The sequence below is a fragment of the Fringilla coelebs genome (assembly GCF_963513975.1).
Source record: "Fringilla coelebs genome assembly, chromosome: 1".
NCBI classification, from domain to species: Eukaryota; Metazoa; Chordata; class Aves; order Passeriformes; family Fringillidae; genus Fringilla; species Fringilla coelebs.
In genome coordinates this window covers 106,117,110-106,144,318 of record NC_140028.1, presented here as the reverse complement: position 1 = coordinate 106,144,318, position 27,209 = coordinate 106,117,110, and the positions used below count along the sequence as shown (strand labels likewise).

The window sequence follows — 27,209 nt, the reverse complement described above, 5'->3', positions numbered from 1 at the left end:
CTTAATTCGAAGAGGGGCTGTCAGCGAGGAGGAGGGGGAAGGTTATAACAAGAAGACATGGTCTTTAAGCCGTGCCAAGGGAAGTTTAGGTTAGATATTAGCATGAATTTCTTCACAGAAGGAGTGATTAGCCATTGGAATGTGCAGTCCGGGGAGGTGGCGGGGTCACCATCCCTGGAGGTGTTAAAGACTGGACGGACGTGGCACTCAGCGCCATGGCCTGCTTGGCAGTTCCGCCATAGGTTGCGACTCCGTGATCTCAGAGGTCTTTTCCAAACCAATTTTGTGACAGGGCAGCCATGGCGGGATGGACTCCGGGCACACGACACAAGGAAGCCCTGGGCGGCAGGGCGGCAGAGAGCGTGACAGGCAGACGCCGTGAGCGGGGCAGCTCCCGAACCCAGCTGCCATTCCCGGCCCGGGGCCCGGGCCGCCGCCGAACCCTCCGTGTCCCCCGGCGGGCGCCTGCGGCCGCCTGCTGCCGGATTGGGCGGCGCTCCTGTCAATCAGCGCCCGCTGCGGGCACCGCCCCCTCTTCCCGTGGTGCCTGCGCGCGGCGGGCGCTGAAATTCAAATCCCGGCAGCGGTTGGGGCGGAGGTTCGGCCGCTCGCGGGCGGCCTTGGCGGAGCGCACCCTGCGCGGGCACCGGCACAGCGATGGACCCGTTCACCGAGGTGAGGGCTCGGCCGGCCCGGCCTGCCTCAGCTCGGCAGCCGGGGAGGGGGCGAGTTGTCAGTGTCGGGGACCGCGGGGACACGGGGCAGGGAAGGGGCCGGTTGGGATCCGAGGAGAAGGAGCTGTTCCTTGCGCCGCGCTCTCGGGTCAGGATAGTTGTTCCTGGCTGAGCCCTGTCAGCCGCCTTCGTCCCGCTCGCGGGGGGATTTGCGGGATTGCGGCGACCCTCTTGCTCTGCAGCGGCGAGACCCTCGCTGCCCCGTCCCTGGATCCTTGCTCCTGCCGGTGCCTCCGCTCCTGGAGCCGCCCGGGCCGTGTCAGATCCTGCCTGGAGCGGACAGAGCACGGGTGATAGGCGCAAGGCTTTGCGGAGGAGAGGCCCTTTCCCAAGCCGGGAGTTTGCCTTTCATGCGCCTCTGGCAGATAAGATTCCCGGCGGGGACGGAAGGGACCCGGTAGCAGACGGGAGCGCAGTTGATACTCTGTGCCTGCCATACGTAAAGGTCATAAATCATACATAAAGGATCATAAATCTGTCACAAGAGGAGACCATCTGATAAAAAATGCATACTGGTTGGCACGATTGCCACTTGCGATTGGTCACTTTCTTTGGCAGGCACAGTTCCTTTTTTTTAAGGGGTTGTTAGAGTGAATTGGCTGTGTGCTTAAGTTTTACAGAAGCAAAGTTGCAGTAAAATGAGGAACTGGCCGCCTTGAATCTGTATGAAGGTTGAAAGTTTCTTAAAGATGCTATGCTGTACTCTGTCAAAGGTGTCGTTTTAAAGCTGTCTTGTGGCTGCTTTGAGAAATGTCATAGTGAAAAGGGCCTTCAGTCCACAGCCTGCGTAAATAAAACCTGAACTACTTGAAAAAGCATTCTAATCAGATAGATACACTGAAGAAATACTCTCTCCTTCCCTTGTAAACAATCTGCTTATCAAACTGATATTCTTTAGATAATTTGAGTGCTCAGAACAGGTGACTGCACAGATCTGATTTTAAAAAAATGAACATAAGGTGTTGATCTGGACAGATTTAAATGTGTTATGCCAAGGCAGTCCTACCCTATCCCCATGTAAAGCCTTGAGAAGTGTAAACATCTAAAACCTCCATCCTTAATTGGTAGCGAGTGACATGATGCAGCTTGTCTTAAATAAACTTCAAGTCCGGACTACTGAATCAAATTTAAAATGGTTTTGCATTCTGGGAGGTATTCCAACCTGTACACGCCCTTCTTGTACCTAACTGACTTCGAAATGCTTTGAAAATGACCAACTGTGAGGCCACTCCCCAGAGTAAACTTCATTCAAGTGTTAGCCAGTATTGCAGAGTGCATAAAAGTCACCTTATCAAGAAGATTTCTGCTGTGGAAAACATTCCACTGTTGTGTAAAGTTCTGACCAATATTAGTGTCCTAGTATTGAAGCTTAGTAATTTTTTCCGAAGTTCTGTGAAAAAAAATTTTACCACATGTTTTTAAGTATTTATGTTCTGTGGTTTGTGTTGCTATTTTTTTTTCTTTTAATATAGCCTTTCTTTAGGTTAACTGCTTTCAAGTAATCTTTGTCTACACATTACCATACTCTGTTACTTGCAGGGACCTGGTGAGGCACTGAAAGTGTTGATTATGTAAAACCTAATAATTTGAGCCTTAATTGGACAAATCATACTGTTAATTGTGTGATGATCACTTTGCAGTACCAAATTTTGTCTGTGTCTCAATGAATTTAAGCTCAAATAAATCTTGGTGTAAGATTCAGTGGAATGTTTTCAAAACAGTTCTGAAATAATGTCTCTTTTGGTTAATCTTGCAAAAAAAAGCTGATAACCTTCTGAATCTCAATGAAATTATTAATACAGATTGCACTGAGGAGATGGTACGGGGGTACATTCCTAGAATCACAATGAACATATGTTTGTGACTCTCCATTCATAGCTGATTTTATAACTCAACTTTCTTGCACAAAAGGGTTTATGTTTGTTACTATGGGATGTTAGAAATAGTCTAGGTTATTTTGTACTTTGAAGTAGTTTTTACCATTCATAGGAGCAAGAATGATTTCCTAGCATGGAGGTTAAGCAAAGAGAAATAAGCAATGCAGTTTGGGGAAAATTTGCAAATGTGAGATTTGAAGTTAACTGTTCCTTCAATTGCTCCCTTTGCTGTATTTTGCTAGTAAAGCAGGGTAATTAGAACAAATTCTTGTTTAAGAGCATAATCGTGTATGATTATATATGGGCCTAAGTATCTTCTCTAATATGTACTTTAAAACATACTTTTGAAAAACTGAAGTTGCCAGTTAACATTTGAGGTGGGAAAGTTTTTTTCTGATTTTTAGAAAGTGCTTTTGTGACACAGTAATCCACTTTGTCCTCAGATTCCTTCATGTAATAAAATAGGTAATGGTCCCAGGCACACCGTGTGATTCTTGGGGCTGTTCGTTGCAGGGTCAGGAGCTGGATTTCTAGTGGATTCCTTCCAACTCAGTATAGTCTAGGATTTTAAACTTCTATGATACTCTGAAACTTGGTCATCAGAACAATTGGAGAATGTATTTGTAGAAAATTTGTAGAAAATTTGTAGAACAATTGGAGAATGTATTTGTATTTGATGAATTTGGAAAGTAAGCCTCAAGTTGTGGAGTGTGGCTTACTCATCATGTGTAACAGCACCGTTGGAATTATGGCAGTTGAATGGAAAATTTGAGATGCAAGAAGCCAATAGGAGCTGGAGCTGAACAACAGAGGCGTGCATTCTTGGGAAGTGACATCTCATATGTAACAACTGAAACTCTATTTTGCTCAGCTAACAAAACAGAAAGGAATGTGCCTCTATTTGAATAGAACTGTAGGAATACTGTTGTGAGACATATTCAACTTTTTGCAAGAAGAGCTGTTAATTTAAATTGCCTTTAGGATTTTTTTACTGTGGGTACTACATGCACTTTGTATCCCTCTCTTTGCATTTTGGAACTAAGGAATGTTGACTTGTGGACACGACTAGCATGGAACCTGCATTGAAGGCATTCATGGCATTTCATACAATTTGGGTTTGGGATTTTTTTCCAAATTCCCCCTTTTCTGTGAAAATTAGCAATGCTGATATTTGTTTTCACAAAAAAACTGTTGAGATTGACATTCTATTTGTCCTGTGTTGCCCTACAATAGAACATTGTTTAAGACTTCAGCCTTAGACAGTTAAAAATGTCAAATGTGTATTTAATTGCTGTGCAACAGGACAGATAATGGCTGGCACAGTTCTCACAATAATTTATGTACCACCAAACAAGTGCAGTTTATATGCTTCCCTTTAAAGGCCATTAGTTCAATTGCACAATTTCTTGTCTCAACCTTAAAACCTAGATCAAAAGAGTCATTAAGTATCCTTCAGATGTGATCAAACTGAGTGATGATGACTTACAAATGCTATATTTAAAGCAAACAAACCTTTTAAACCTGAGTACTGTAAGAAATCACTTTGTATTAGTGTGGAACATTTACTACAACAGCTATTTTATAAGGAATATAATCAGGGCACTCAAATTTCCAATGGGTAGGCAATGAAAAAGAATGTTATATAGCTTAATTGATATCTCTTTATATGTTTTTCTGTATAGAAATATCTTAATAAACAGGCTATTTACCATAATATAGCTAGGTATAGTATCAGTCTATTCTTAAAATTTAAGCTTGAGGCAAAGAAATTCACATTTTGATTTAGAAGGTGTAATAGCAATTTTTTTTTTTAATATTGACACCCACATTTCTATTTGTTGAACTTTATGAACTCTTGACTTCAATGTTGTTTATTTTGTTAGAGGGCTAGTGCCAGTCAGGTGACTTGACCAGATGCTTTAGCAATGTGTCAGAAAACCCTGCTAGCAAGACTTGACAGATCAAGACTGTCACGTGATGATTCAAGATTAAGAAACAAAAATTGCTTTCAAACATTTCTGATGACTTTGGGGTCTACAGGAGCCCCTCTTTAATTTTGCCATTGCTCGTGTCTCTTTAGCCTGATTTTCTCTCAGTGCCAAGCTAGTTGGAGACAATAGTTGATTTAATGACTGAAGTTTGGAACCTGCTGCCTACCTATGCTAAACAGAATTCCATCACCTTTTCTCTGAGCTGTTACCAGTTAACACACTGCAATGTCTGGTAACACATGACTTTTTGACCACTCAGAAACTCCTTGAAAGAACCCGTGCCAGGCGGGAGAACCTGCAGAGGAAAATGGCAGAGCGGCCGAAGATGGGGGCGAGACCCACAATGCAGACCAAGAGGGCCAGAGAGCCTTTGGCAGAAACTGGGAACCAGGCACCTCTTCCTGGTGACGAAGGTATTTAGTGGCATGTTTAATAAAGATTGTTTTGATACCAGTCTCATCGTTTTTTCCAAAGGGAAAATGAAAACACTGAACATTTATCTTGTACTAAACAGTGATGGATGCAGTTCCTTGGCCACTAGGACTAGCTTGTGTTTAGCTGGACCTGAGAGCAGATGTGCCAAGTCCTTAGTAAGCTCTTTAGAAATAATTGTGTAATGCCAAAGAGAGTGCCTTGTGCTTGGTAGACTTGGGAAGTGCATTTTTTTGGGAAGCATATCAGGGTATTCATAAATCATAGCTTTATTTGTACTACAGTTATGTGTTGTTGGAAAATATTTTAGAATGTTTGAATACTAATTTGTTTGAATTTCTGACCTATCCAGTAAAACCAGATACAAAGCCATCACCATCAAAAAGGCTCTGCCCTAATGATATGGAGACTCAAGCTTCTAGTTCAGAGAATGTACAGCCAGTTCCTTCAACTTCCACAAGCCATGATTCTCCTCAGGTGACTTTGGAATCACATGAAACTGCTTCGAACAGAGCTTCATTGGTTCAGCCTCTTGAGAAAGTAAAACAAAACACCAAGTCAGAAACTCCTGCGGCCCTTTCAGTCAAAACACGTATGCAGAAGTTGGCAGAACAGCGGCGCTGCTGGGATAGTGAGGGTATGTTTCACTTGCTAAACACCATTGGTGTCTCTGTGTTTGCATTGATGATTATGTTGGCTAGAAGATAATGTTGTGTGTGGGAAGATTCATGTTTTTTAAAAGAATTCTAAGACAATACTAGGGCAGGCCTAAAATATTGAAGCTGTTATCTACAGCTTTAAAATTAAGCTTATTTTTCTCTACTACTCTCATGCCTTGCTCCTCACAACACTGACATTAAATTAGTAAACTGTTTGATTAAAATTTTTTAATTTGCTTAGTCTCAGTGCCTCTAGGGCTAGTAGTTTGATTCTGTTGATGGCAGGAACATCTAATTGTTTATAAACTCAATATATAGTGTAATGCAAAAGTTACAACTGTATCTCAATATAATTTATTAGAAAATAAACGTGTTTTCTTTTTTTCCAGATCCCTCTGAATGTGTTCCTCTGTCTCCTCTCCAGTCAAAAGATCTGTGTGTTTCTCCACCTAAGCAGACATCCAATGCCCTGGCAAGCGAAACCCCTATTGGGAGAAGAGGCCGTTTAGCTAACCTTGCTGCTACAATTGGTTCCTGGGAAGATGACCTAAGTCATCCATCTGCAAAGCAAAACAATGCACAAGAACAGCCTGGCACTACTTGTTTATCCAAATTGTCCACTACAAGTGGAGCATCTGCTAGAATCAATAGTAGCAGTGTAAAGCAGGAAGCTGCATCCTGTTCTCAAAGGCTTGTTGAGGCTTCTATTAATAAACCAGCAAACTCAAAGAGAGCGGTGAGTGTCTGATTTAGTTGCTGATTAAAAATTGATTTGAGTATTGTATTGGGGTGGACAAATGTTAGCACATAACTGTTTAATCTAAATTTAAAGATTTGGTGTGAGCAGTCTTAGTCTATTTACAACTTTTGCTTTATTGCAATCCCACATGCCCTTTTTTTAATAGCAGATCTAAAACAGCTTAGAATTCCTTTTATTGTGACTTAAAGATGAGAGTACTTACGTGTTTTGTTGATGGCAATGTACTTAATTGCTGGTCTTGACCATCAGATACTGGGTTTCACTCTGTAACTTCATGTAGTTGATTGACTGAAATTGTGAATGTTATTGCTGTACCAAGACTCAATCAGAATGATGAAATAAGTAGTACCAGACACTTATTGATCAATTTATGCAATTTCTGCCATGGCAATATCTGCCATGTGCATTCCTGTTTAGGGAAATGTGGGATGATATTGAAATAGCTGGCAAGAGCATCTGGAATCAAATGCTGAAACAATTTGAAATACTGGATTAAAAAAAAAAAGTACTAAAAGGTTAACACTTGTTCTTGGCTATTTCTTTTGTGGAAGGAACAGGTGTATTAGGTGATAGTGTGCTGTGCAGAGTGCTTTTATTCTTTTTCCTCTTGAGAGTCTAAGAACATAAGTTCATCTTTTATCTTTTTCTTTTTCCCCTTTTAAGGATCCAAACAATTTTTTAACGCAATCTTCAAGAGTCACTGCTCCCTGTTCTAAAGAATCTGAAGTACAACAACGGCCAGCAGAGAATCCCTGCAGTCCTCGGAAAACTGAAGAGCGTACACAAACAGCAAAGTCAGCTTTGCCTCAACCACTTCAGTCCAAAGCAGAGCCAGTCAAAGGAACACATGTGCAACTTGAACCCAAGGGTAAACCCACAACACCAGGTAGGCTGTTTTTTGGTTTCAGTAAATATTCAGTCAAATTAGGCCTATGTGTGCTGTGTTGAAAACAACATACTAGTTAAGAATTTAAGGTACCATACCAGATAATACCTATTTCCAGCTGTAACTTGAATGAAATGCTAATAAGTTCTGTGATAATTGTTTTAAGTTATACAGCTTCTGTATTTTGCAGGGGATTTTTTCTTGGACATGTTTTATTAACTCTTAAGAGCAAAAGCAGGCTAACATTTTAATTGAGATTATTCAAAATTTATTTCAGATTGTTTGGTACTATATGTATCCATTCGATATAATGTTAAAAGCCTGCATATTCAGAAGAAATCAAAGCTTGTTGCCACATAGGTGCTCTAACTTTGCAGTGTCTTTAATAGCATTGATGTCAAAACAAGTGGACATCCTCAGTTTTAAATTCAACTGCTTTTTGTGTCAGAAACCTGGACTAACAGCTTGAACTCTTAAAAATGATGGCTAGAAAAGCAAGTTTTAGATATGCTGACAGTAACAGATAAGCTCAGTCAAGCAGGGTGGATACCAAACAACATATCCCCCTGATGCACTGGAATGCTTATTTCTGTGAAAGATATAAGTGGGGCTGGTTTTAGAGGAAATTTGGAAAAGGCAAACCAGTTTTAATAACTGGTGTATTACATACGGACTGTAGTAAGAGAGAAACATCTACTTGCTTTGATTTACTCTTTTGTTAACATCACTGTTATGATTTGCATTTCAGGTTCAGTTTATATAAAGTATAATGGAGTAAGAGCTGTAAAGGAGGCAGCTTAATTGCTTCACTGAGAACTTTCACCAGGATACGAAATTGCAGCGATTTCTTTAATTTTGAGAATTTCTTTCAAGGCAAAACAATTGTTCTTGTAGGGGGATCTGGAATTAAGCCCTTCCTGGAACGCTTTGGTGAGCGCTGTCAGGAGCGTAGTGCGCGCAGCCCTGCTACGAATACTCCAGGGTGCAGAACACCCACTGTTACCCCAAATACAAGGACAATCCAGGAGAGGCTTCTCAAACAAAATGAAAATTCCTCTACTGCCAGTTTAGCGCTTCAGCTTAAGCAGGTATGACTTTGTACATTCATAGCTTATAATTTTGGGGAAGGTTATTACTGTTCTGCTTCTACCTGAGAAATCTGAAGTGTTGTGACACTTTAAGGCTGTCAGCTTTTCCCCTGTTTCCCTTCATTTCTTTAGGAACGTGAACGGGAACTTGCATGCCTTCGTGGCCGATTTGATAGGGGCAATCTGTGGAGTGCAGAGAAAAGTGACAGTTCAAAGAGGAAGCTTCCGGAAACTAAAATGGTAATGTGTTACCTCATCACTCAAAATATGATACTTTGAATTGCTTTAACATATTCTGAATACAGAGTTAGATGTGGAAATGTATATAAGGGAGAAAAACCTATGCTTTGGGAGTGCTCAGGCTGGCAAGACCACTTGTTTAGTGACTTGTATGATTATTAACAAATTATTAGTTTATTTACCTCTTGTAGAATCAACTAAGACAAGTGATACTGCTTCGAGCCAATTGATTTATTTACTTTTTCATGATAAGTGTGGGGGGTTTTATGTTCTATAACTGCATAAGTAAAAGAGCTCCTCATGCAAACATATAATATTTACTCCTTCAGTTAAATATCTTTGATAAATAAATAGGGTACTGGGTAGGCAACCTCTTTTTTCCTAGCAGATGTTAAATTTTTTTTTTTCCCTGGTAGTTTTTTTAGTTGCTTTAACATTACCTTCTGAATGCGTTTTGTGTTTATTCTTGACAGGAAAGCCAATCTCAGGCCAGTCCAAAACATCCTCCTAGTTCAGATGCCTCTGCTCTTGGATCATCAGAAGACACATCAGCAGGTGACAGGCCAGCAAACTCTCCCAGCCTGGAGTCTTCAGGTGAGAGCTGCCACAGTTTGCCTGTGACTAGTGCTGGACAGGAGCACTGCACTTGATATTCATGAGCAGAGAAAGAGGCCACTAACACTGATGTGTGGAACTGGACCTCTCCTTTGGTTACTGGTTGTCTTATCTAAATCTTCTTGTATGATAGTAGTACTCTGCACTCCTATACCATTTGAAAGGATGGCAAGGCAAGACTGTCTTTGTTTTTCAATGGGTATACCTATTTTTCAAACTTTAATGGAGGTTAAGGGCAGGGAAGTGAATGAGAATTGTCAGTTACATATTTAGTCTATCCTGTACCTGAGTAACCGAATTTCCACGAGAAGCTAATGGTAGGGAACTCTTCCCTTGTCAGTATCCCTTTGTGATATTAATTCTTATGGTAGGACACCTGAAAAGAATTGTGAGGTGCTCCTGGCATCCTTTCTGGCACTTACTGAGCAGAAGAATCTTCAGCTCTCTGTGAAAAGTGTGAACTTAGTTAACTCTCTTGGTAGACTGTTCACTTGAAAGATCTATCAAATGTCCTAAAAAAATTGGGTTTGCATGCAGTGGTTTGTTTAATGGATTTTTTTTTTTTTTTGTCTTTTTAAAATTTTCCCTTTTTGCTCCTGAGTGGGTGCACTCTGCTATGGTTTCAGCATTGTTTCTTGTAGTGTCAGTTTTCTGATTACAATATAGAAGTCTAGATGTACAGGTTGTGGAGGGTATTCTAATGTTCTTTTTTGACATGTGGCTAACTGGAATATTTAATCTGGTGGTCTTTTTGTTAGTAAGATTTCTAAAATTCAATAACTAAAATAAAGGCTAGACATAATACTTCTTCTCTCTATAAACCCCTTAGATACTTCTAAATGTGAAGAGACTGATAAACCCAGTCCTCTGAAGACTGCTGAGTCAAAGAGCCCTGTAAAAGCGATGTCTGTCTCAAAACTTGAACAACTTGATGAAAAACCAAAAGGTTTGTATTGACTAGACTTATATTAATGACTTAGCTCTCTATGGCCCCTTGTCTAGGACAGCGTTAATAACCTTCAAGTCTGAACAATGAATTCAAATGAAAACATTTGCTGATCCCCATGTGTTTTTAATGAGATTTATATAAAACAAATTAGGAAACTTCAGTTATCATACATAACCCTTCTCTCTTGACATTTAAGTCTTCAAGGAATATTAAAAAGCTCATATTAAAGGCTCATTGGGAAAAGACAGAAATAACTGCCCTACTGTTTGACTTGCATTAAAGTTTCAGATGTATTTGAACTAAAAGGTTGGAGTTTGTCTAAAATGTGCGTCTGTGTACTCCCTTTCTGCATTGATTATGCAGTATATGTAGAGGTAGTATATTAAAATAGCCATGGAAGTGTACTTTTAGGTTCTATATGCCCAACTGCAAAAAGTGCTTTTTAATCAAGCTTGCTTGAAAGGCAAAACAAGTTTGCTTCTGTTTGAGATCTTTGATGCTACTAATATATTTAAAAATGTCACCCTTCAGATGAAGTATACGAAGGCAAAATGCGTGTGGATGATGAGATGAATAGCTCAAAAGTGATAAATGAGATTTTTGAAATTCTTCAAGAGGATGGTCCAGACATAGAAAAGCTGAAGAAAGAAATGAGCATGAGCCTGGAAGGTGAAAGTGATGAGGATGAGCAGGAAGAGTCACTGAACATTTCATCAATGTCTCTGTTAACCCCTCTGGTGGAATCTGTTGGTTCAGAGGTGAGAATTCAGGGAGGGTGGGGAAGGGCTTTTTTTATCACACAGAAATGTCCAATTGGCTTGTGAGCTGTGATATTTTGTAATATCAGGATATGTGGGAAAATAAGTTACAAATGGTATTTTGCTAATGAAAGCATAATGAGGCAAAGTTATTTTTCTCTGCAAATAGCGTAGCATATTGGATGCTCTGCTAAAGAAGTGGTCTGCTAAATTAAACCCATTACTAGTACTGGACTTGCAATGGTATACATGCATACAGTGGAGGGACCGCTGATGAAAAATCTGAAGAGAAGTAATTATGTAACTGCACTGATTTGGAAGCTAAAGGTGGCATCTCATTGAGTTCAATAATCTGTTAGCGTCCTTAAATAAATAAACTTGCTCTATGTCTGTACTTGTAGAATATAATCTGTTAAATAGTATTAAGCAAATTTACTGTTTATGTAGAACAAGTAAAGGAGAAAGAAAACAGAATATTATGTGAACAGATAGCTGTAATAGGATGTTTTCTTTTCCTCAGGCCTTTGGCTCCCCTTCTAAGTCAACTGGGGAAGGTAGCAGTATCAGTGATGTCAGTCTGAAGTCTGAGAAGTTCCAAAGGACCAGAGTTCCCAGGGCAGAATCTGGAGACAGTATTGGCTCTATGTCGGAAGATCGCAATCTTCCTTACAGGTAATAAACACAACCCCCCACCCCTGATTCTGTAAGTGTTCAAGTTAAAACAGTGGCTTTTTTAACTCTTCTAATGATGCATACTATTCAAACTACAAATTAAGCCTTTTTTTGCAAGATCCCAGCCTTTATCAAAGATTGGGTACTCTTTTATGTTGCTCAAACTTAAAATCAGCTGTTACAATGCTTTCTTTAAAGCCATTTAGGCAAGTGGGAAAACTTCAATGTATGATACATGCCTATGTATGTATTAAAAAGAGCTTGGCACACCTGTTAAACATTTTGTGGGGTTTCCTTTTTTAAAAGTGTTGATGCGTACAGATCCCAAAGATTTAAGGAAACCGATCGTCCTTCAATAAAGCAAATAATTGTTCGCAAAGAAGATGTGGCTTCCAGACTAGAAATGAGAAGAAATGGCCCATCTGATCAAGTCAACATCAAAAAGAAAATGCAGGTACCTAATATGTGTCTTAAAACCCGTTTTCTAATCTACTGGTTCCAAATTTAATTGCCGCTATGAATGTCCAGGGCATTAACATACTGCTTGGAACTGCAAAATAAGGTTGTTAGGTTATTTCTATTTTGCATAAATATGGTAGGGAATGATGAGGCATAATTTGAACAGCTAATGCTTCTCTTAAAAAAATAATTTTATAGATGATATCTGGAGAGAACAAGCCATTATTTTGAGAAGGAGATGGAGAATCTGTGTCTTAGCACTGCCTTTGAATTAGGCAGAATTTGTAACTACCTACTTTCAGTAGGTAATATTCTGGTCTTTTCTAGTGCTTTGTTCATCTCTATTGCTGAATTTATGGTTAATGCTGCTGCCCCTGGTGAAGGGAAGACTAGACAGGATATAGAACATACAATATTGGATTCTTTCACTCCCTATCATAGCTCTGAGGAAAAAAAAGAGTTGTGCTGCAGTGTTCTTTTGACGAAGTAACAGTTAACTGCAAGGCTTTTGTTGATTGCTATCTAAAGGATCTGATTTTCTTTTGAAGCCTTGTGCCCCAAAAAGGCTCACCTAGAGACATTTCCTTGTTTGAACGCAGCACTAGATCTCACTTCTTGATAATTATTTTTATTTGTTTTCTCTAGGAACTGAATAATGAGATCAACAGGCAACAGACAGTGATTTATCAAGCCAGTCAAGCTCTGAACTGCTGTTTTGATGAGGAACATGGAAAAGGGTCACAAGAAGAAGCAGAAGCAGAGAGACTTCTTCTCTTTGCAAGTAGGTTTTTATACTCAAGTTCAATTCTTTGTAATGAACATTTCAACAAGGTTCATAATTTCTTCCTCATGCATTTATTGTGTTACATTGTGGCCATTTATTAATAGTTCTTCTGGAAAAAAGAACAGGATAGTATCTGTTCTGTCTCAGCTCATTTTATAGGCAAGAGGACATTTTTGTATCTTTCTTGACCCTTAAATATTAATCATTTTACAGTGTAATAGAAATATAAGTTGCATTTTACATTCTTAAGGCAGAAAACGATTGTTCAGTACTTTTTCTTCTGTAGAACTGTAATTAATTTCTTTGTGCAGCTGAGAAGAGAACTGCTTTATTGGAAGAATTGAATAAGCTGAAGAGTGAGGGACCACATAATAAAAGAAATAAAGCTGCTTCTACATCTGCGGACTTTGCTCCCTCCAGGGGATCTGTTTCCATTTCAGAAATGCGTCTACCTCTAAAAGCAGACTTTGTGTGTGGTACAGCTCAAAAGCCAGGTAAAACTAGCAAACAAAAGCTTTATTTCTTTTCTCCTCCTTCCTCATTCTCCCAACATGTATTTCTGGTTCATTCTCCTTGGGTTTTGGTTTTTTTTGTCTTCTGCTTTGATGTTCTCAGAAATCTAGGGGTAATGAAAATTTAGCTATTGAGTTCAGTTCATCTCATTCTGACTAACTTTTCGATGTTTCAGTGAAAGCTGATGTGTGGTTAAGCTGGCAGACCTAAGTAAAATAAATAAGTAATAAGTAAAATAAATAAATAACTAAGATTATCTGCTGATCTGACTGAAAGTTCCTCTCCCTTTTCACACACTGGTTAGTGTAGGTCTGGCCTGAGATGCCCCAGGCAGTAGAGCAGTTGCTATGAATCCTGTGGAGACAATTTTTCAAGTAGACACAGCATAAAGAAACTATAATTGCTTTAAGATAAGGTTTATAAGTGAGTCTCAAATGCAACTAAATATTTTAAGCAGGGTGAAACAGATGTGCCTAACAGCAATGCAGTACTTGAGGATTTTTTAGATCCTTGGAGTCCTCTGGCTAACCAAACCATCTGATGTGTGCTTACAGAAGCAGGAAATTACTACTATGTAATAATACTGAGATCTGGAGCAGAAAACATGGTTGCAACTCCATTAGCAAGTACTGCCAGTTCCCTGAATGGAGATGCACTTACTTTTACTACGACGTTTACTATGTAAGTAAAAAGAAACTCTTGAATCAGTTTTAACTCTGATGGTGGAGCATGCATAAAAACATTTGAAGTCTTAGTTGTAAGAATGTCATATTCTACAACACAGTGTGGAGAGTTTTTGTGGTATAGCTATTTCCTTCTTCAAAAAATAGCTGGAAGGCACTTCTCTCAAAAGAGCAGCCTAGACTTATTCAACCATCTATCAGCTATTTTATTTCTTGCATTTTCTGCCTTTTGTTCTTTCCTGGAACACCTGCAATGACAGATGGATTGCTGTGCTTGAGATGTGTTTTTCTCTTTTGCAGCAACTAACATTTTATATAGCTATTTGGTTTTGGTATCTGGGAACACAGTGCTCTTAGAACTATAAATTCAACTCTCACATGTCAGCTAAAAAGGCCTTGTGAGTTCAAATGGCTGTTTGCTAGTAAGTCTTCAAAATAAATAAACAAACTCTGTTTTTGAAGTTCAGCTGTACTGGAATTTTCACTTAAAGCTCTTTTCTTGAAAAACCCAATGTGTGATGGGAGGGTGCAATCTGAGAAATGGTAGATGCACATTGTCTGTCTCTTGTCCTCCCCTCCCCTTTTCTGAGTTCCAGAAAGTATTTTTAAATAGTAATACACTAAAGTCTTCTTGTTCCTTGGACACTTATAAGGAGCAAAAGGAGGGAAGAAGTAAAGAGTAATTTAAAACCCAACAAAACCAATCAAAACAAACCAAAAAACCCCCAAAACTCTGCCACAAACAAAAACAAAAGCCTTTTTGCTTCAGTTTGTTTAACTTGTTTTTTCTTCTTCCCTTTAGGCACGATGTGTCAAATGACTTTGAAATAAATATAGAAGTTTACAGTTGGGTATGTATCAGTTCCTGTGAAGAGGTGTAAGGGAGAATGATGTGCTGTACTTTCTCAATACCTTCTTGCCTTACAGGTGCAGAGAAAAGAAGGTACAAGCACTGATAAAAGGAAAAAGACAAATAAATCTAAGGTAAATGAAACCTGAAAATCAGTAATATAATGTTTCAACAGAAGGTGTGCTAGCAAAACTGACTGATAGTCTTACACAATCTGTTGCTTGCTTTTACTCCCTTCTTGGAACATCTGCCATGACAGATGGATTATGGAGACCTACAGCAATTAGTAGATTGGACCTGCAGCACTTGGTTGAGTCTGAAATATATTGGTGGGGAAGAAGTCTTACTAGTTCTGCAAAATGCTATGCTTTGCAGACATTTATTTGTTAGGTGTGGTGCCTCCAATAGTGGTTTATTGCCTTTTTTCTCCACTTCAGTTAAACTATGCCAGTCAATATGCTCTACCCTGGAGTCTAATTTGTCTTAAAAAGTTTTATTGATCAACTAAAAACTCCTTGTTCTCCCCAGTATTAAGTATAAGCACTAGATGCTTACTTTTTAAAGCAAACATTGTTTTAAAAACAGTGTGGATATCAAGTGTTTGTGCTTTTTTAAGGATATGTGAAGATAGGCTTGTTTAGGGTTATGTTTCTGGAGGTGGTTTGGGGTTTTTTTTGTGGTTTATTTTGGGTTGCTTTTGGGGATGTGTGTATGCATTTTTCTTCTTTTCATTCCAATAGAGCACACAGTGAATTAATGGCTTCAGGTCTGATTTCCTCCTTGACACAATATCTGTCACTTGGTAAACCAGCAAACTTGAATGTCTTTCAAAACAGCTGAAATGAGTACTTAAGTCCTGTGTCTGCAAGCAGAAATAAGAAATTTCTTTATTCTTTGATTTGGCACAGTGAAAGCTTCCTATTTGCTAATAAAAATTTTTAAGAACCAGGGGTCACTTCTCCTGTGCTGTAGTTTAAAGGAATTTTTAATTAAAACAGAATGATTTCATGCTACTGTGGGTAAGTTGCTGATATGAGGTTATAGGTTTGCCAGTGGCATCCTATATCTGCTTTTTAACAAACTACTTAGACTTGTCTTTCAACCTCAAAAATAGTACATAAATCCAGTTTGTGTTTATTATACGGTGTCACTTAATCTTTGAGATTTTTAATTTGAAAATAATGATGTATAACAGCAGTATATTGACCATATCCTTACTTTTATTGTTAACTCTTACCCTTAGTTTAGCAAATGTAACTTTGAAATCCCATTACAGAGGTAAAAAGGCCTACTAAGATTGGTTTTCTGCTTTAACTTTTCTGCAGTAATTATTTCTTTGCTGTGTAGCATTTCTTCCACGGAGATATATTAGGTCCAGTCAAAACCCAAGACTTACTCATAGTAATGAGTACCCATTCAAAATTTGTGATAAGCCTTCATAGTTTCACTGGCTAGTTCTCATGCAAGTGTGCTGGACAAATTCAGTAGCAAATGCATTTATCTTCTTGTCTTCTTTTGTAGGTTATTACTCCAAAGAGATTATTAACATCTATTACCTCGGTAGGTATGAATGTAATATTGTTGTTACAAGATCTGACTATGACCCCTTCCAAAGGGCATGTTCTCACAGATTAAGCCTGTGCTCATAATAGGTTCTTTCTGTTCCTTACATAAGGCTCTATAAATTGTCCAGCTTTCTGCCAAGTTTTTCAGTCATCAGCTCAAGAAACAGCTCTGTTACATATGTAATGCTGGAAATACACATTTATTTGGACTGTTTTTTCGATTTTTTTTCCTATTTGATTGGCTTTTTTAAAGTACTTCAAATCTAATTTCTTTTTACCTTGGCTTTGTCTTTAGTAGAAACTGTCAGAAGTACTTTTTCACTAAGCTTTTATTTCTCTCTCTTTCTAGAAAAGCAACCTTCTTACTCCAGGTAAGTAAAGTCTAAACATCTTATGCCAGGATGAATAATCTACACTTGCTGTCAAAACTACTATATTAATAAATAAGGCTTGTAAGAGATGACAATTCGTGAGTGATAAACACTAAATTTTCCAGCCCAGAAACTGGCCCTGTGCTTATTATGTTACCATTACGTTCCACAGAAGATATCTTAACAAAATCAGAACTAAAATGTGGTATCAGATACCCATAGTTTAGGGGTTTTTTTCCTGAGAGTATGAATTCAAACTAATTTAATGATTTTAAAAGTAGAGAACTAGTCTGCTGTCAATGAAGTAATAACAGAATAATTTGAAAATATGAACAGATCCTGAAATATTGCTTGTTTGTAGTGTTTTGTATATATATTTATATATAAAAAACACTTGTTTATGTATTTCTGACTCTTGTCAGAGAAAAGCAGCACCTCTAAGTGTTTTTCTAAGTATATAAAAACATTATACACTTATCTGACTAAAGTATGTGATACATGAGCTAGCTTTAGCAGAAATTGCAGCAACAGGAGCTCATGAACTAAATCTGGAATGTGTATCATGCTGCTGCTACTAGTAAAATTCCTGAGCTACAGTGTGTGTTTCTCTGATATAAGTGCAAAGGAAAGGCGTACAAGTTCTGGAAGATTGCAGTGTGTCACTTGAGAAGAGGTTAAGAGATAGAAAAGTCACATTCGTACTGCAGGGCACGTGTGCTTTGTAGTGTGCCCCAGCATGCTCTCCATCCTCCTGAGACTTAAAATGCTTTGTTTTCTCCTTTGTGGATGTTTTCAAACTTTGTTTCTGAAAGAAGAGATCTGCTGAGGAGGAATGGTGTGTGTCAAGATTCTCTCTGAGTGTGCTGCTGGGTTGGGCTGACTGCAAGAGCATTTCTCCTGGAGTACTGAGCAGGGCATGCATGCAGTAGTGCAAATAAAGAACCTTTTTTTAAGCCTTGCAGCATCCTGATTGTGTGTTTTGGTACGACTTCACTTTAACTCTTCTCCACAGCCATGGCCAGTCCAGGTGGCCCAAATGCCATACGCAGTACCAATTTCATCCTTGTTGGATCCCACAAGTTATCGCTGTCTTCTGTGGGAAATACCAAATTTGCACTGGACAAGGTAATGGAAATTATTGGTTGCTAATCCAAAGATAATTGCATGCTACTAGAAAAATAAGAGTCTGGCTTTACTTTTCAGGTGGAAGTACCATCCTAGAAATGAAGCATATATAATGGTTTATAGATAGGTTATTTATATAGACATTAAAAATTTGTGTCGTTCTTACTTACATATATTTTCATATGAACTGAATGTAGTTTTGAGATAAACAGAGACTTTCATTACTATGCCAGGTGCTCTTTCATTTCTGTCGCTCAGTATAAGGAATGGTTGTGCAAAGATAATGAAGGAATTTGATTACTAATTTGCTTTCACTGACAAGAAATTGATGTATGCAGTTGGCATTTCTATATGTGGTCTTAATATTGTTGCTCCTAGTCTTGCAGTTATCACTAAAGGTTTTTTAAGTGTGTTTTAATGATAATGAAGTATTTGAATTTTTCTGCAGTTTAATTGACCAAAAAAATGCCGTTTGAATATATTTAGGAGCATGAGTTTTTCCTTTCATATCCCAATTAAATTTGTGGAAGCAAATTATCTTAAGTTTTTTTTGAGAACTCTTATTGGCTTTTTTCCCATTAGTTCCTTGTCTAAACAGAATGTTTATTGGCTTTTGCTATGAGAAGTTTAAAAAATACATTCTTACATTCATTGCAATTTCTAACCTTGTAATATCTAATACCTAAAACCTATTTTGATAGGTGTTTATGCCAGCAGCTATCCTAAGCTAGTTTAAATTAATTCAAATGTTACTGCAGTTTATGGTAGTACTAAATCACAGCTTTAGCTACCCAACAGCAGCATAAGAATAATTTTCTTTTTTTTTTGCTAATCAAGTCTTATGGTGATGATAGTATTATTGCAATTACAGCTTCTGATAAGAGATGAGAAAACAAGAACTAGTTGTGTTTGTGTATAAGCCTTCAAACAAAATGTCTCAATAATCCCAACTTGCATTTTAGGAGTTTTACTTTTTGTAGATGACAGGACGATGGTTAAATTGCACTGTTGTTACTGAGCATGTGAATTTCAGAAGTAGCAGCTTTGGTTTCTTCAGCATAAATGTCCCTCTTAACCAGAACTATATGTAGAAATCTTTGTGTGTAGCTTCCTTATTGGAAATCTCTTGTTCTTGGAGATAATAGAATCAGCTTTTGCATTCTATTCAGCAGTTTAGGTTTGGACTTCATTGGTTTGCATTGTATGACAGGACACTGGACTGGACTAGTGAAATATAGCAAAAGCACAACGTTTAAAGAGAATTCTGGCGAAACTATCACTTGGTTAATTTTTTGTAGGTGCAGTCTTACAGTTATCTGGCAAAAAGGGGAATTCTTATTCGTGATTTATTTGGGGGTTTTTTTTGTTAAATTACTACCTCAGTAAATTTCCAGTTTTGACTTGGCCTGCGGCTGTACCAAGCAGCTGCTTGCTTCATGTATTTCTAATATGGAACAAACTGATGCCACAGTGGTTTTTTTGAGTGTCATTTCTCTCTTTTACTTATGTACTCTTAAAATGCAGGGTATAAAGGACCAAAATATACTCGTGTATAACCGTGTCCTTTTTTCTTCTAGACCATAACTTTACACTAATTGCATTGAGCATGTTTCTTTTTTCCCTAGATAAATTTTGAAGGGGAGGAAAAAGAACTCTTGGGCTATATGTTCCAGGACAAGGTTGCTATGATCCTTTAGTTTCTGACTTAAAATAGGAAAATGCTTTCTAGCGCATGTTGCTTATTTCTGTCTGGCTGTTTTTGCAGCTTTTTTTTTAATTCTTCTGAGAAAGTGCTTACAAAGATTTACTAACTATACACATGATGTTAGAAGCCTTTAAGACTTGCAGAATTCTACTCCTTGTCTTTCACAATAATAAGCATGCTGCTAGAACTCAGTTATTTAGGTTGCCTAGCCTTCTTCCTTAGCTAGCATGTTTCTCTTGTCTTCCTAGATCATTAGAGGAGGTTGTTTCTTGCTTCAGAACAAATTGTTGTGTTTCTTAAAGATTTCTAGGCAGGAAATTTGAGCCAGTTTCTTGATGAACTACACAGAACATAGAATCAGCTGCTGTGCTGATAAGAGAACCAGAGAAACTGTCTGGCGGCCCAAATGTTGGTTTAACTCAACTTGTTGCTGCTGAAGAAAATTAAAATCTCTCAGAACCTAAGTAATCTTGCTTCTTATTCTAACCTTGTTCTGACAAGACAAAGCAAGACATTTGGCATTTTAAGCAAAAAGTTTTGAAAATACTAAACATGTAAAATAAATGAGGTCCTTATTTGTACACAAATGTGCACTTAAAATATTTTGCTTGGTGTATGTTTTGGCTTTAGAAATTTTGTGAATTGATATCCTTAACAGAAATAATTTGTCTTTAACCTATGAAAATAGTTTTATCTAGTTAATAGTTTACTCAAGTCTGGCAGAAGAAAGTGTTTTACATGAATTTTCATATTTCCTCTCAAAATTAAGCAAGTGATACTTTTAGTGCCTATCATCTCCTATTTTTAATCAAAAGTCTCCTAAGAAACCCGTTTTTCAAATGCTTGAGTTCTTGAGACCCTTTACAGATAATCTTCTGTGACAGTAAGCTATGTTCCTATGGCAGATACCTGAGTGACCACATCAGGATGCCCGATAGCATAGCCATGGGCTTTAGTTTTATTTTAATCTAGCTGGATATTTGTCAAACTGCTTTCTTTCCATCACCTTTAACTCTATTAAAGAGATATATTGTTAACTAGAACTCAATATTTTCTCATTATGTCTACAAGAGGGTGTTTAGTAATTAGTAATTAGTAATGGTGTGGTAGGCTCTGCCAAACTGTATTGTGTTTGTTATACAACCTCTTTGCTTTGCCTCTCACACAGTTCCTCACTGGTAAACTTCATAAATTGGATTCTTCTCTTCTGACGTAATGCTTAAAGGAGATGCACAGTCCACAAACCTGAAGTGGGGAATGGCCAAATATTCTTGAGGCCCTCATTCAGAAATGGGTTTTACTGTGGTTTATTAGGGTTACATGACATCCTTGGTGTAGCATGTCGGGTTAGAGTTGTCTTTGCTGATAAGTTGCATCAGTCCTGGATTTTTTATTTTTGTTATGTGGAAGTGTTTTACTATTTTTTGCTTCTCAAGTGGTCATGGAGACTCCTACCTAATGCTTAGAATTTTTCTGTGCTATACTTTTCATGTTGAGTGTAGGAGCAAGCCATTAATGCTGTGTTAGTTGAGTAGATCTGACATATGAAAATGATTTGATCACCTGCTTGTGCATGTGTGTCTTATGTCTGGGAGGAAGCTGCATGATGTCTGCAATTCAAAGGTGATCAATTTCTAACCACAGCACCTATTTTGGTGTTCTGCAGGACTCTGAGTCCCACAGATGAGCCCTTTTAACTACTGAAGGTTATTCCTGTTCATCTAAACTACTAGCAAAATTTAGTTCCATTTGAATGGTGTTGATTCCATAGTTCTGAGAGCTGTTTTGTTACTATGCACACATACCTGTGCCTATTCCCTGGCAAACAGCAGGGTTGCAGCATCAGCCTTCCTGCCTTTTCTAGAAATACAAAAGATGTGTGTTTCTGATTTTTTTGTCAATTTCTTTTCAAGATTCTTAGCAGTGTTGCTTATTCAGTTTAGCAATAAAACACGGTGTGTAGAATGCTGTGCAGGTCATCATTTGCTTGTTGAATTAGCAGTTTGCCTCAGTTTCCTTGGGGGGGGGGGGAAGAAGGGATGTGATTTCATGCATGGGAGTAGTCAAGGTAATGAGGCTTTATGTGTGGAGGGATTGGGGAAAGCTCAAAGGCAGACCTTTCTTGCATGCTGTTCCTCAAAACTCTTGACTATCAAACTGACCTCTGGTACAGTAATGAAGCTATTATTTTTTTTTCCCCGTGGCAAAAATAGGACTGGAAACCTTTTATGTTAGAAATTACTTAACACATGTCTTTAACACCTTGAGTGCCAGTTGAGAACTGTCTTCATTACTTTTCCCCTTTCTAGATCTTCTTTTATATAAAGATTTATCTCAGTAGGCACTACTACATCAGTATTTCCCAAAAATGCTTATGGTATCCAAGTACCATTCCTGTTTAAGCTCACTTTGGTATTTTCCAAACAACTTGGTGTCAAACTGAGGCAGAAGCTTGAAAGGTGTGGACTGGTGCCCTCTGTTGTTTCTAACCATGCTTGAAGAGCCTGTTTCCATAGCTAGAATGCATGTTTATAGATATATATCCTGATGACCAAACTAATAAATAATTCTTGGAAAGCTTCTAAATAAACTTGAAACCAAAAGTGATTATTACTCTTTTGCTTGAGTCTGACTGCTTCTTTCTGGCTGAAGATCCTAAGAACAAGACAGTGCTAACATCTTGGTGCAGGTGGCTTGCTTGAGCTGGTAAGGCTTAGTTGAGAGGTGTCAAAATTAAATGATTGTTTTACATTTTGCAGGTTCCCTTTTTGTCTCCTTTGGAAGGTCATATATATCTGAAGTTGAAATGCCAAGTGGACTCTTTGGTGGAGGAGAAAGGGTTCTTGGTAAGGTATTTACTATATTCACTCCAAACTCCTGCTGTGGAAATTACAGGTCCTATTAAATATAGAATTTTTTTTATGCCACACATTAAAACAAGTTTCACGTGTGTTTGAAGCTTAAAACTAGCTTGATTTTTTTTTTTTTTTTTAACCAGACCACAAGTGGTTTTTAGTTTCTCTTCTAAACATGTCTAAGTTAAGGCTACCTTTTAAGAGTTTGTGTATCTCTTTGCTAAACACCTGATTATTTGTTATTTTGAACTTCAGGTAACCTTCTCTTGCTAAAATCTGTGATGTTAGATGAGATTTTAATTTCAATGGCAGAAAATGTTACAGGACTCTTTTTGTGTGTGTCTAATAAAAACAAAAGATTTTGGGTCTTTTTCCACTGTGTTCACAGCTTTTCTAAATGACAAAGAAACAGTATTTTTTTTTTGAGAAAAATCTTGTGCCACACTCTAAAACTGGACCTAGAAAATGCAGCTGATACTTGGGCCTAGGAGCTGGAACTGTTGAAGTGTCCACAAGATGGCAGTAAATGTGCTATGAAAATGAGACATTAACATTTGCTGTTATTTTGGTGTTTCCAGAAATCACTATTTCTTTAGACTCTTTTCAAACACTGCTTTCTGTCTCCTTTCCCTTTACTTAATTAAAGCTGAACAGATTTCATTAGATGCAAACATTTCACATGCTTTTGGTATTTGCTGTCCCATGTTTCTGTGTACTAATTTGAGAAAGTCCATATTTGCTTCTACTATACAATATGCAAAACCTGAAGAATGATGTACATGCATACTGGATTTTTTCAGAGTAAGGGTTTGAAAACTCCCTGCGCCATTGAAAATTAGAATCTGAATTGTGAAGAATGAGAAACACAATACACATCTTAATTGGGAAAAAAGTTCTGTGTAAGTTCAAGAGGTATCAGGAATAGAAGTCAGATACTAAAGTCTCCATTCCAGTTCTAAGGAAATGAGGCTTGAAATGGATGAAATCCAGCATCCAATAAAAGAACTGCCAACACAAACATTTAAAAATCAATTTCTAATTTCCTTTGAACTGACTAAACCTTCTTGAGTGTGGCCTCTTGAATAGCTGCATGTTTTTTAATCCTGATTTTTAAGTCAAAAATTACTCAAATATCTAATAATAATAAATTGATTTTTGAACACGTTTTAGGAACCATTTATACTGTATGTACTAGAAATAACTGTTCTTTACTTTAAAATAATGGCAATGCTTGTCATCATCAACATGAAAATCTTGTAATTTTAAACAGCAATGATAGGTGCCTTTTTAGCAAAAGGCTACAAACCTGAGAATGATAGTGTGAGCTAATTTTCTATGCCATCTGGAAAATAAATACACTGTCTGAGTAGAAGCCTCTCTCCGTATATTTTTTTTTCCTTCTCTTTCATTTAGTGCTATGAAGGGTTGCACTTACAGAACCATTCTGGTAGAAAAATAGTCAAATACAGACCAAGCTCGAGGTACAAAGTTGCCCCATTTAATTTTTTTGTTTTTAAGACTATGTTTGAAGATGTCAGTGGATTTGGAGCGTGGCACAGGCGCTGGTGTGTGCTGTCTGGAAATTGTATCTCCTATTGGACATACCCAGATGACGAGAAACGAAAGGTAATGCTGTTTTGTAAAGCTTAAGTCTGCAGTTCTGGAGTGCCTTACACAAATAGTTGTTCATTGCTAAGGACATTGTTAATGTTTAGGCTTTAGACTAGTAAAGCATGGGATTCAAGTTCCTAAACCTTCCTTGGAAATGGAGGGGACTTTTCTTCATGAACCTGACCTAAATCATGGCAAACTTAGAAACTGCCTTCCCTGTCTAGTAGGAAAGGGGGAAAAGTGATGGAAGATCCATATTTAATTTCCCCTTTAGTCTTAAGGCCTTCCATTGTGCTCATCAAATCACTAATTATTGAATTGAGATTGATTGGACTTGTACAGCTAAATAAGCAGACTGTATCTAGTTGCCTTAAGTTTTAGACAAAACGATGACTAACATTTAATATGGGAAAAAATTAGAGTGGGCAATCCTTGTATATTGCAGAACTATCTTATTTGACTATCTTATTTGAAGTCCGTGTCTTCTTGCAGCTCCACATGGTAGCTGGAACTGGTGCTTCTTAAATGCTTCTTGCAGAAAACTAAGTTCTCGTTGGGCTAATGAGACAAATCAGAGGTTCATCTGTCACTGAGTTGAACCTTCTTGTCTCCTTAGTGTGTTCCCGCAGTGTACTAAATTGTTTCCAGGTTCTTTTAAAGACTGCTTTGAAGAGGGTTTTTCTGAAGTTATTTACCATTAAACACTTTCTTGTTTAGTGGCAGAGCATTTTCTTTCCCAAACTCCATGGCAAACTCTGGTCCTTTTGGGACTTCTGTGCCAATCCAGATGCCTGAGTTTAGTTCCTTCCCTGCTAACAGAGGAACACCATATGCTGATAGTTGACATTGCCAAAATATATCAATGTACTTTCTTTCCTTGCCAGGAGAGAGGGAAAAATCTCTGCCTACAGTAAGACAAGATAGTAAAAAAAAAAAAAAGTTAAGCAAGAAGAAGGGTTCCTATTTTGCTTTTGTCTGCAAGCAAGAAGCTTTGGTTTGTTTTACAGATTCTGTTCTGGAAAATCTTCTAGACTTGTTTCACTATTTTTCAGCGAGAGAGTCAGCTGTATTTTGGTGATCTACAAAAATATTAAACTTACTAAATGCATCCCCTCACCCCTACTATATCTGTTCCATCGTACAGAGATAGATCTCACCCAGAAATATCAGTATTAGTCCATGATTACTTTTAATCATTGGGTGTTTTTTAAAATAAATTTCTTACAGCTGCACATATATCACCTTTTTGTATGGAGTAACTCACTGAAGGAAAGTGTCTCCACTTAGTATCATCAAAATTGTGAAAGCATATGTTGTTCAGAATTACTCGATTGCGGTGCTCTTGACTGGTGAACTGATTTCACTTGCAGCATCCTTTGGGCCGGATCAACTTGGCTAACTGCACGAATCATCAGATTGAACCTGCCAACAGGGAGTTCTGTGCCCGTCCCAACACTTTTGAACTAATAACTGTCCGACCTCAGAGAGAAGATGATCGAGAGACTCTTGTCAGCCAATGCAGAGACACACTCTGTGTTACAAAGTGAGTGCATGACATCATGGAGGTTGTGGGAGGGTATTTTACCTCGCCTGATGCTGTAGTTGTAGTAACGTAGGAGCTTTACAATTTTGTCATAATGATGCAAAGGTCATTTAAATGCTGAGGTTTTGGGTGGCACTTTTAGTTCTAACTGCTTTCTAGAAGTGGAAATGCCAGGTGGCTTGGTAGCAGGATGGTGGAATGTTTGACTAAATTTTTAACCCTACTATTTGGGCTTCTGCGGCTGCCAGCTTGACATTTGTAACAATAATTAATTGGAGGTGGAGAATAATCCATAGGGTTCCTTGCCTTCCAGGAACTGGCTGTCTGCTGATACTAAAGAAGAGCGTAACCTTTGGATGCAAAAGCTCAACCAAGTCCTCATTGACCTTCGCATGTGGCAGCCTGATGCCTGCTACAAACCTTCTGGAAAGCTTTAAACTTGGGAAGGGAACTACACAAGAAAAGAACTTAAATTAAAATCTAGGAAGTCCTCTGGGTCACTTATGCTTTAAGTTTGAGAGAGTATTTAACATTATACAGGACTATGTTATGCAGTATTTTTATTTCACTTAAAAAATTTTAAAACCTTACTTCCTAGTTTTGAGCATGGTAGGATGCGATTAGCTGTTTCTCAATGTGCTAAATATTTATATAACTCCTTTTTTGGAAGTCTTCTAGCTAGGTGCATTCTCCTTTTTCAAACAACTAAATTATTGCAGGAAATCACACTTCAGGGCAGGAAGGAGGGCACTAGCTAGTGAAAGGCAAGCTTTCCAGATAACTCAGCTCCCTGAAAGAAACAATAGTTCAAAATACTCTTAACAAGATTGCTGCTGAAGCACAACATTTAATGTTGTAGCATTTGTTGGGGTTCTTTTGTAATGATCAGGCATAGAAGTAACTAGTCAATTTTATTCTACAACATGCAGTATAGATAATTCTGTTTGTCCAGCGTCCTTGTGGTCAGAACAAAACATGCACAACATATTCACACTACTTTTGCAATTTCTTATACAAACTAGTGTGGATAAGTGCATGGCATGTACACTATGTGATTTGCAGGTGTGGAATTAAGTATGCAGTAAATTGCACTTTGATAGAAATGGAAGGTCTTGAATATTTTTGTTAGGACTGTTTTAAAAAAAATAATCAGACAGAAAAATTTAGGTTTATGGCTGTGTACATCAGTATTTCCTGGGACTTGCCAGAATTCTCCATTTGAGAACCAGGAATAGGTTAATAGGTAGTAAAAGTGCCGGTTTTTTTGTTTTGTTTAATAATAAGAGTTTACAAAGCTGCTGTGTACCAACTAATACTCCTCTGGCTGAAAGAATGGGTCTTCCTCCCCTTGATATACATGTCCATAAAGCATATAAAAGCAATAATTCAGACCCATCATGAAAATGGCAACATTTCTCTGTTAAAACTTGCAGTTTTCATGGCTTTTCACTGAGCGTATTGAAATACCAGCTCATTACTTCACT

The 27,209-nt window shown here is 38.0% G+C and overlaps 1 protein-coding gene across 1 annotated transcript; it reads left to right on the top strand.

Annotated features, from left to right (window-relative positions):
- Positions 1-615: 615 nt before the first annotated feature.
- Positions 616-26,162, top strand: ANLN (anillin, actin binding protein; the record flags this gene model as incomplete). Its single annotated transcript, XM_084208837.1, has 25 exons — positions 616-675; positions 4,862-5,015; positions 5,387-5,671; positions 6,083-6,429; positions 7,117-7,339; positions 8,234-8,427; positions 8,560-8,667; positions 9,141-9,261; positions 10,112-10,228; positions 10,763-10,989; positions 11,510-11,661; positions 11,968-12,115; positions 12,766-12,901; positions 13,216-13,398; positions 13,972-14,098; positions 14,903-14,951; positions 15,028-15,084; positions 16,472-16,510; positions 16,865-16,886; positions 17,899-18,011; positions 19,637-19,690; positions 22,476-22,562; positions 24,090-24,197; positions 25,553-25,725; positions 26,039-26,162. The coding sequence occupies exons 1-25, from the start codon at positions 658-660 to the stop codon at positions 26,160-26,162; spliced, it is 3,366 nt and encodes a 1,121-aa protein (XP_084064963.1). The 5' UTR covers positions 616-657.
- Positions 26,163-27,209: the final 1,047 nt, after the last annotated feature.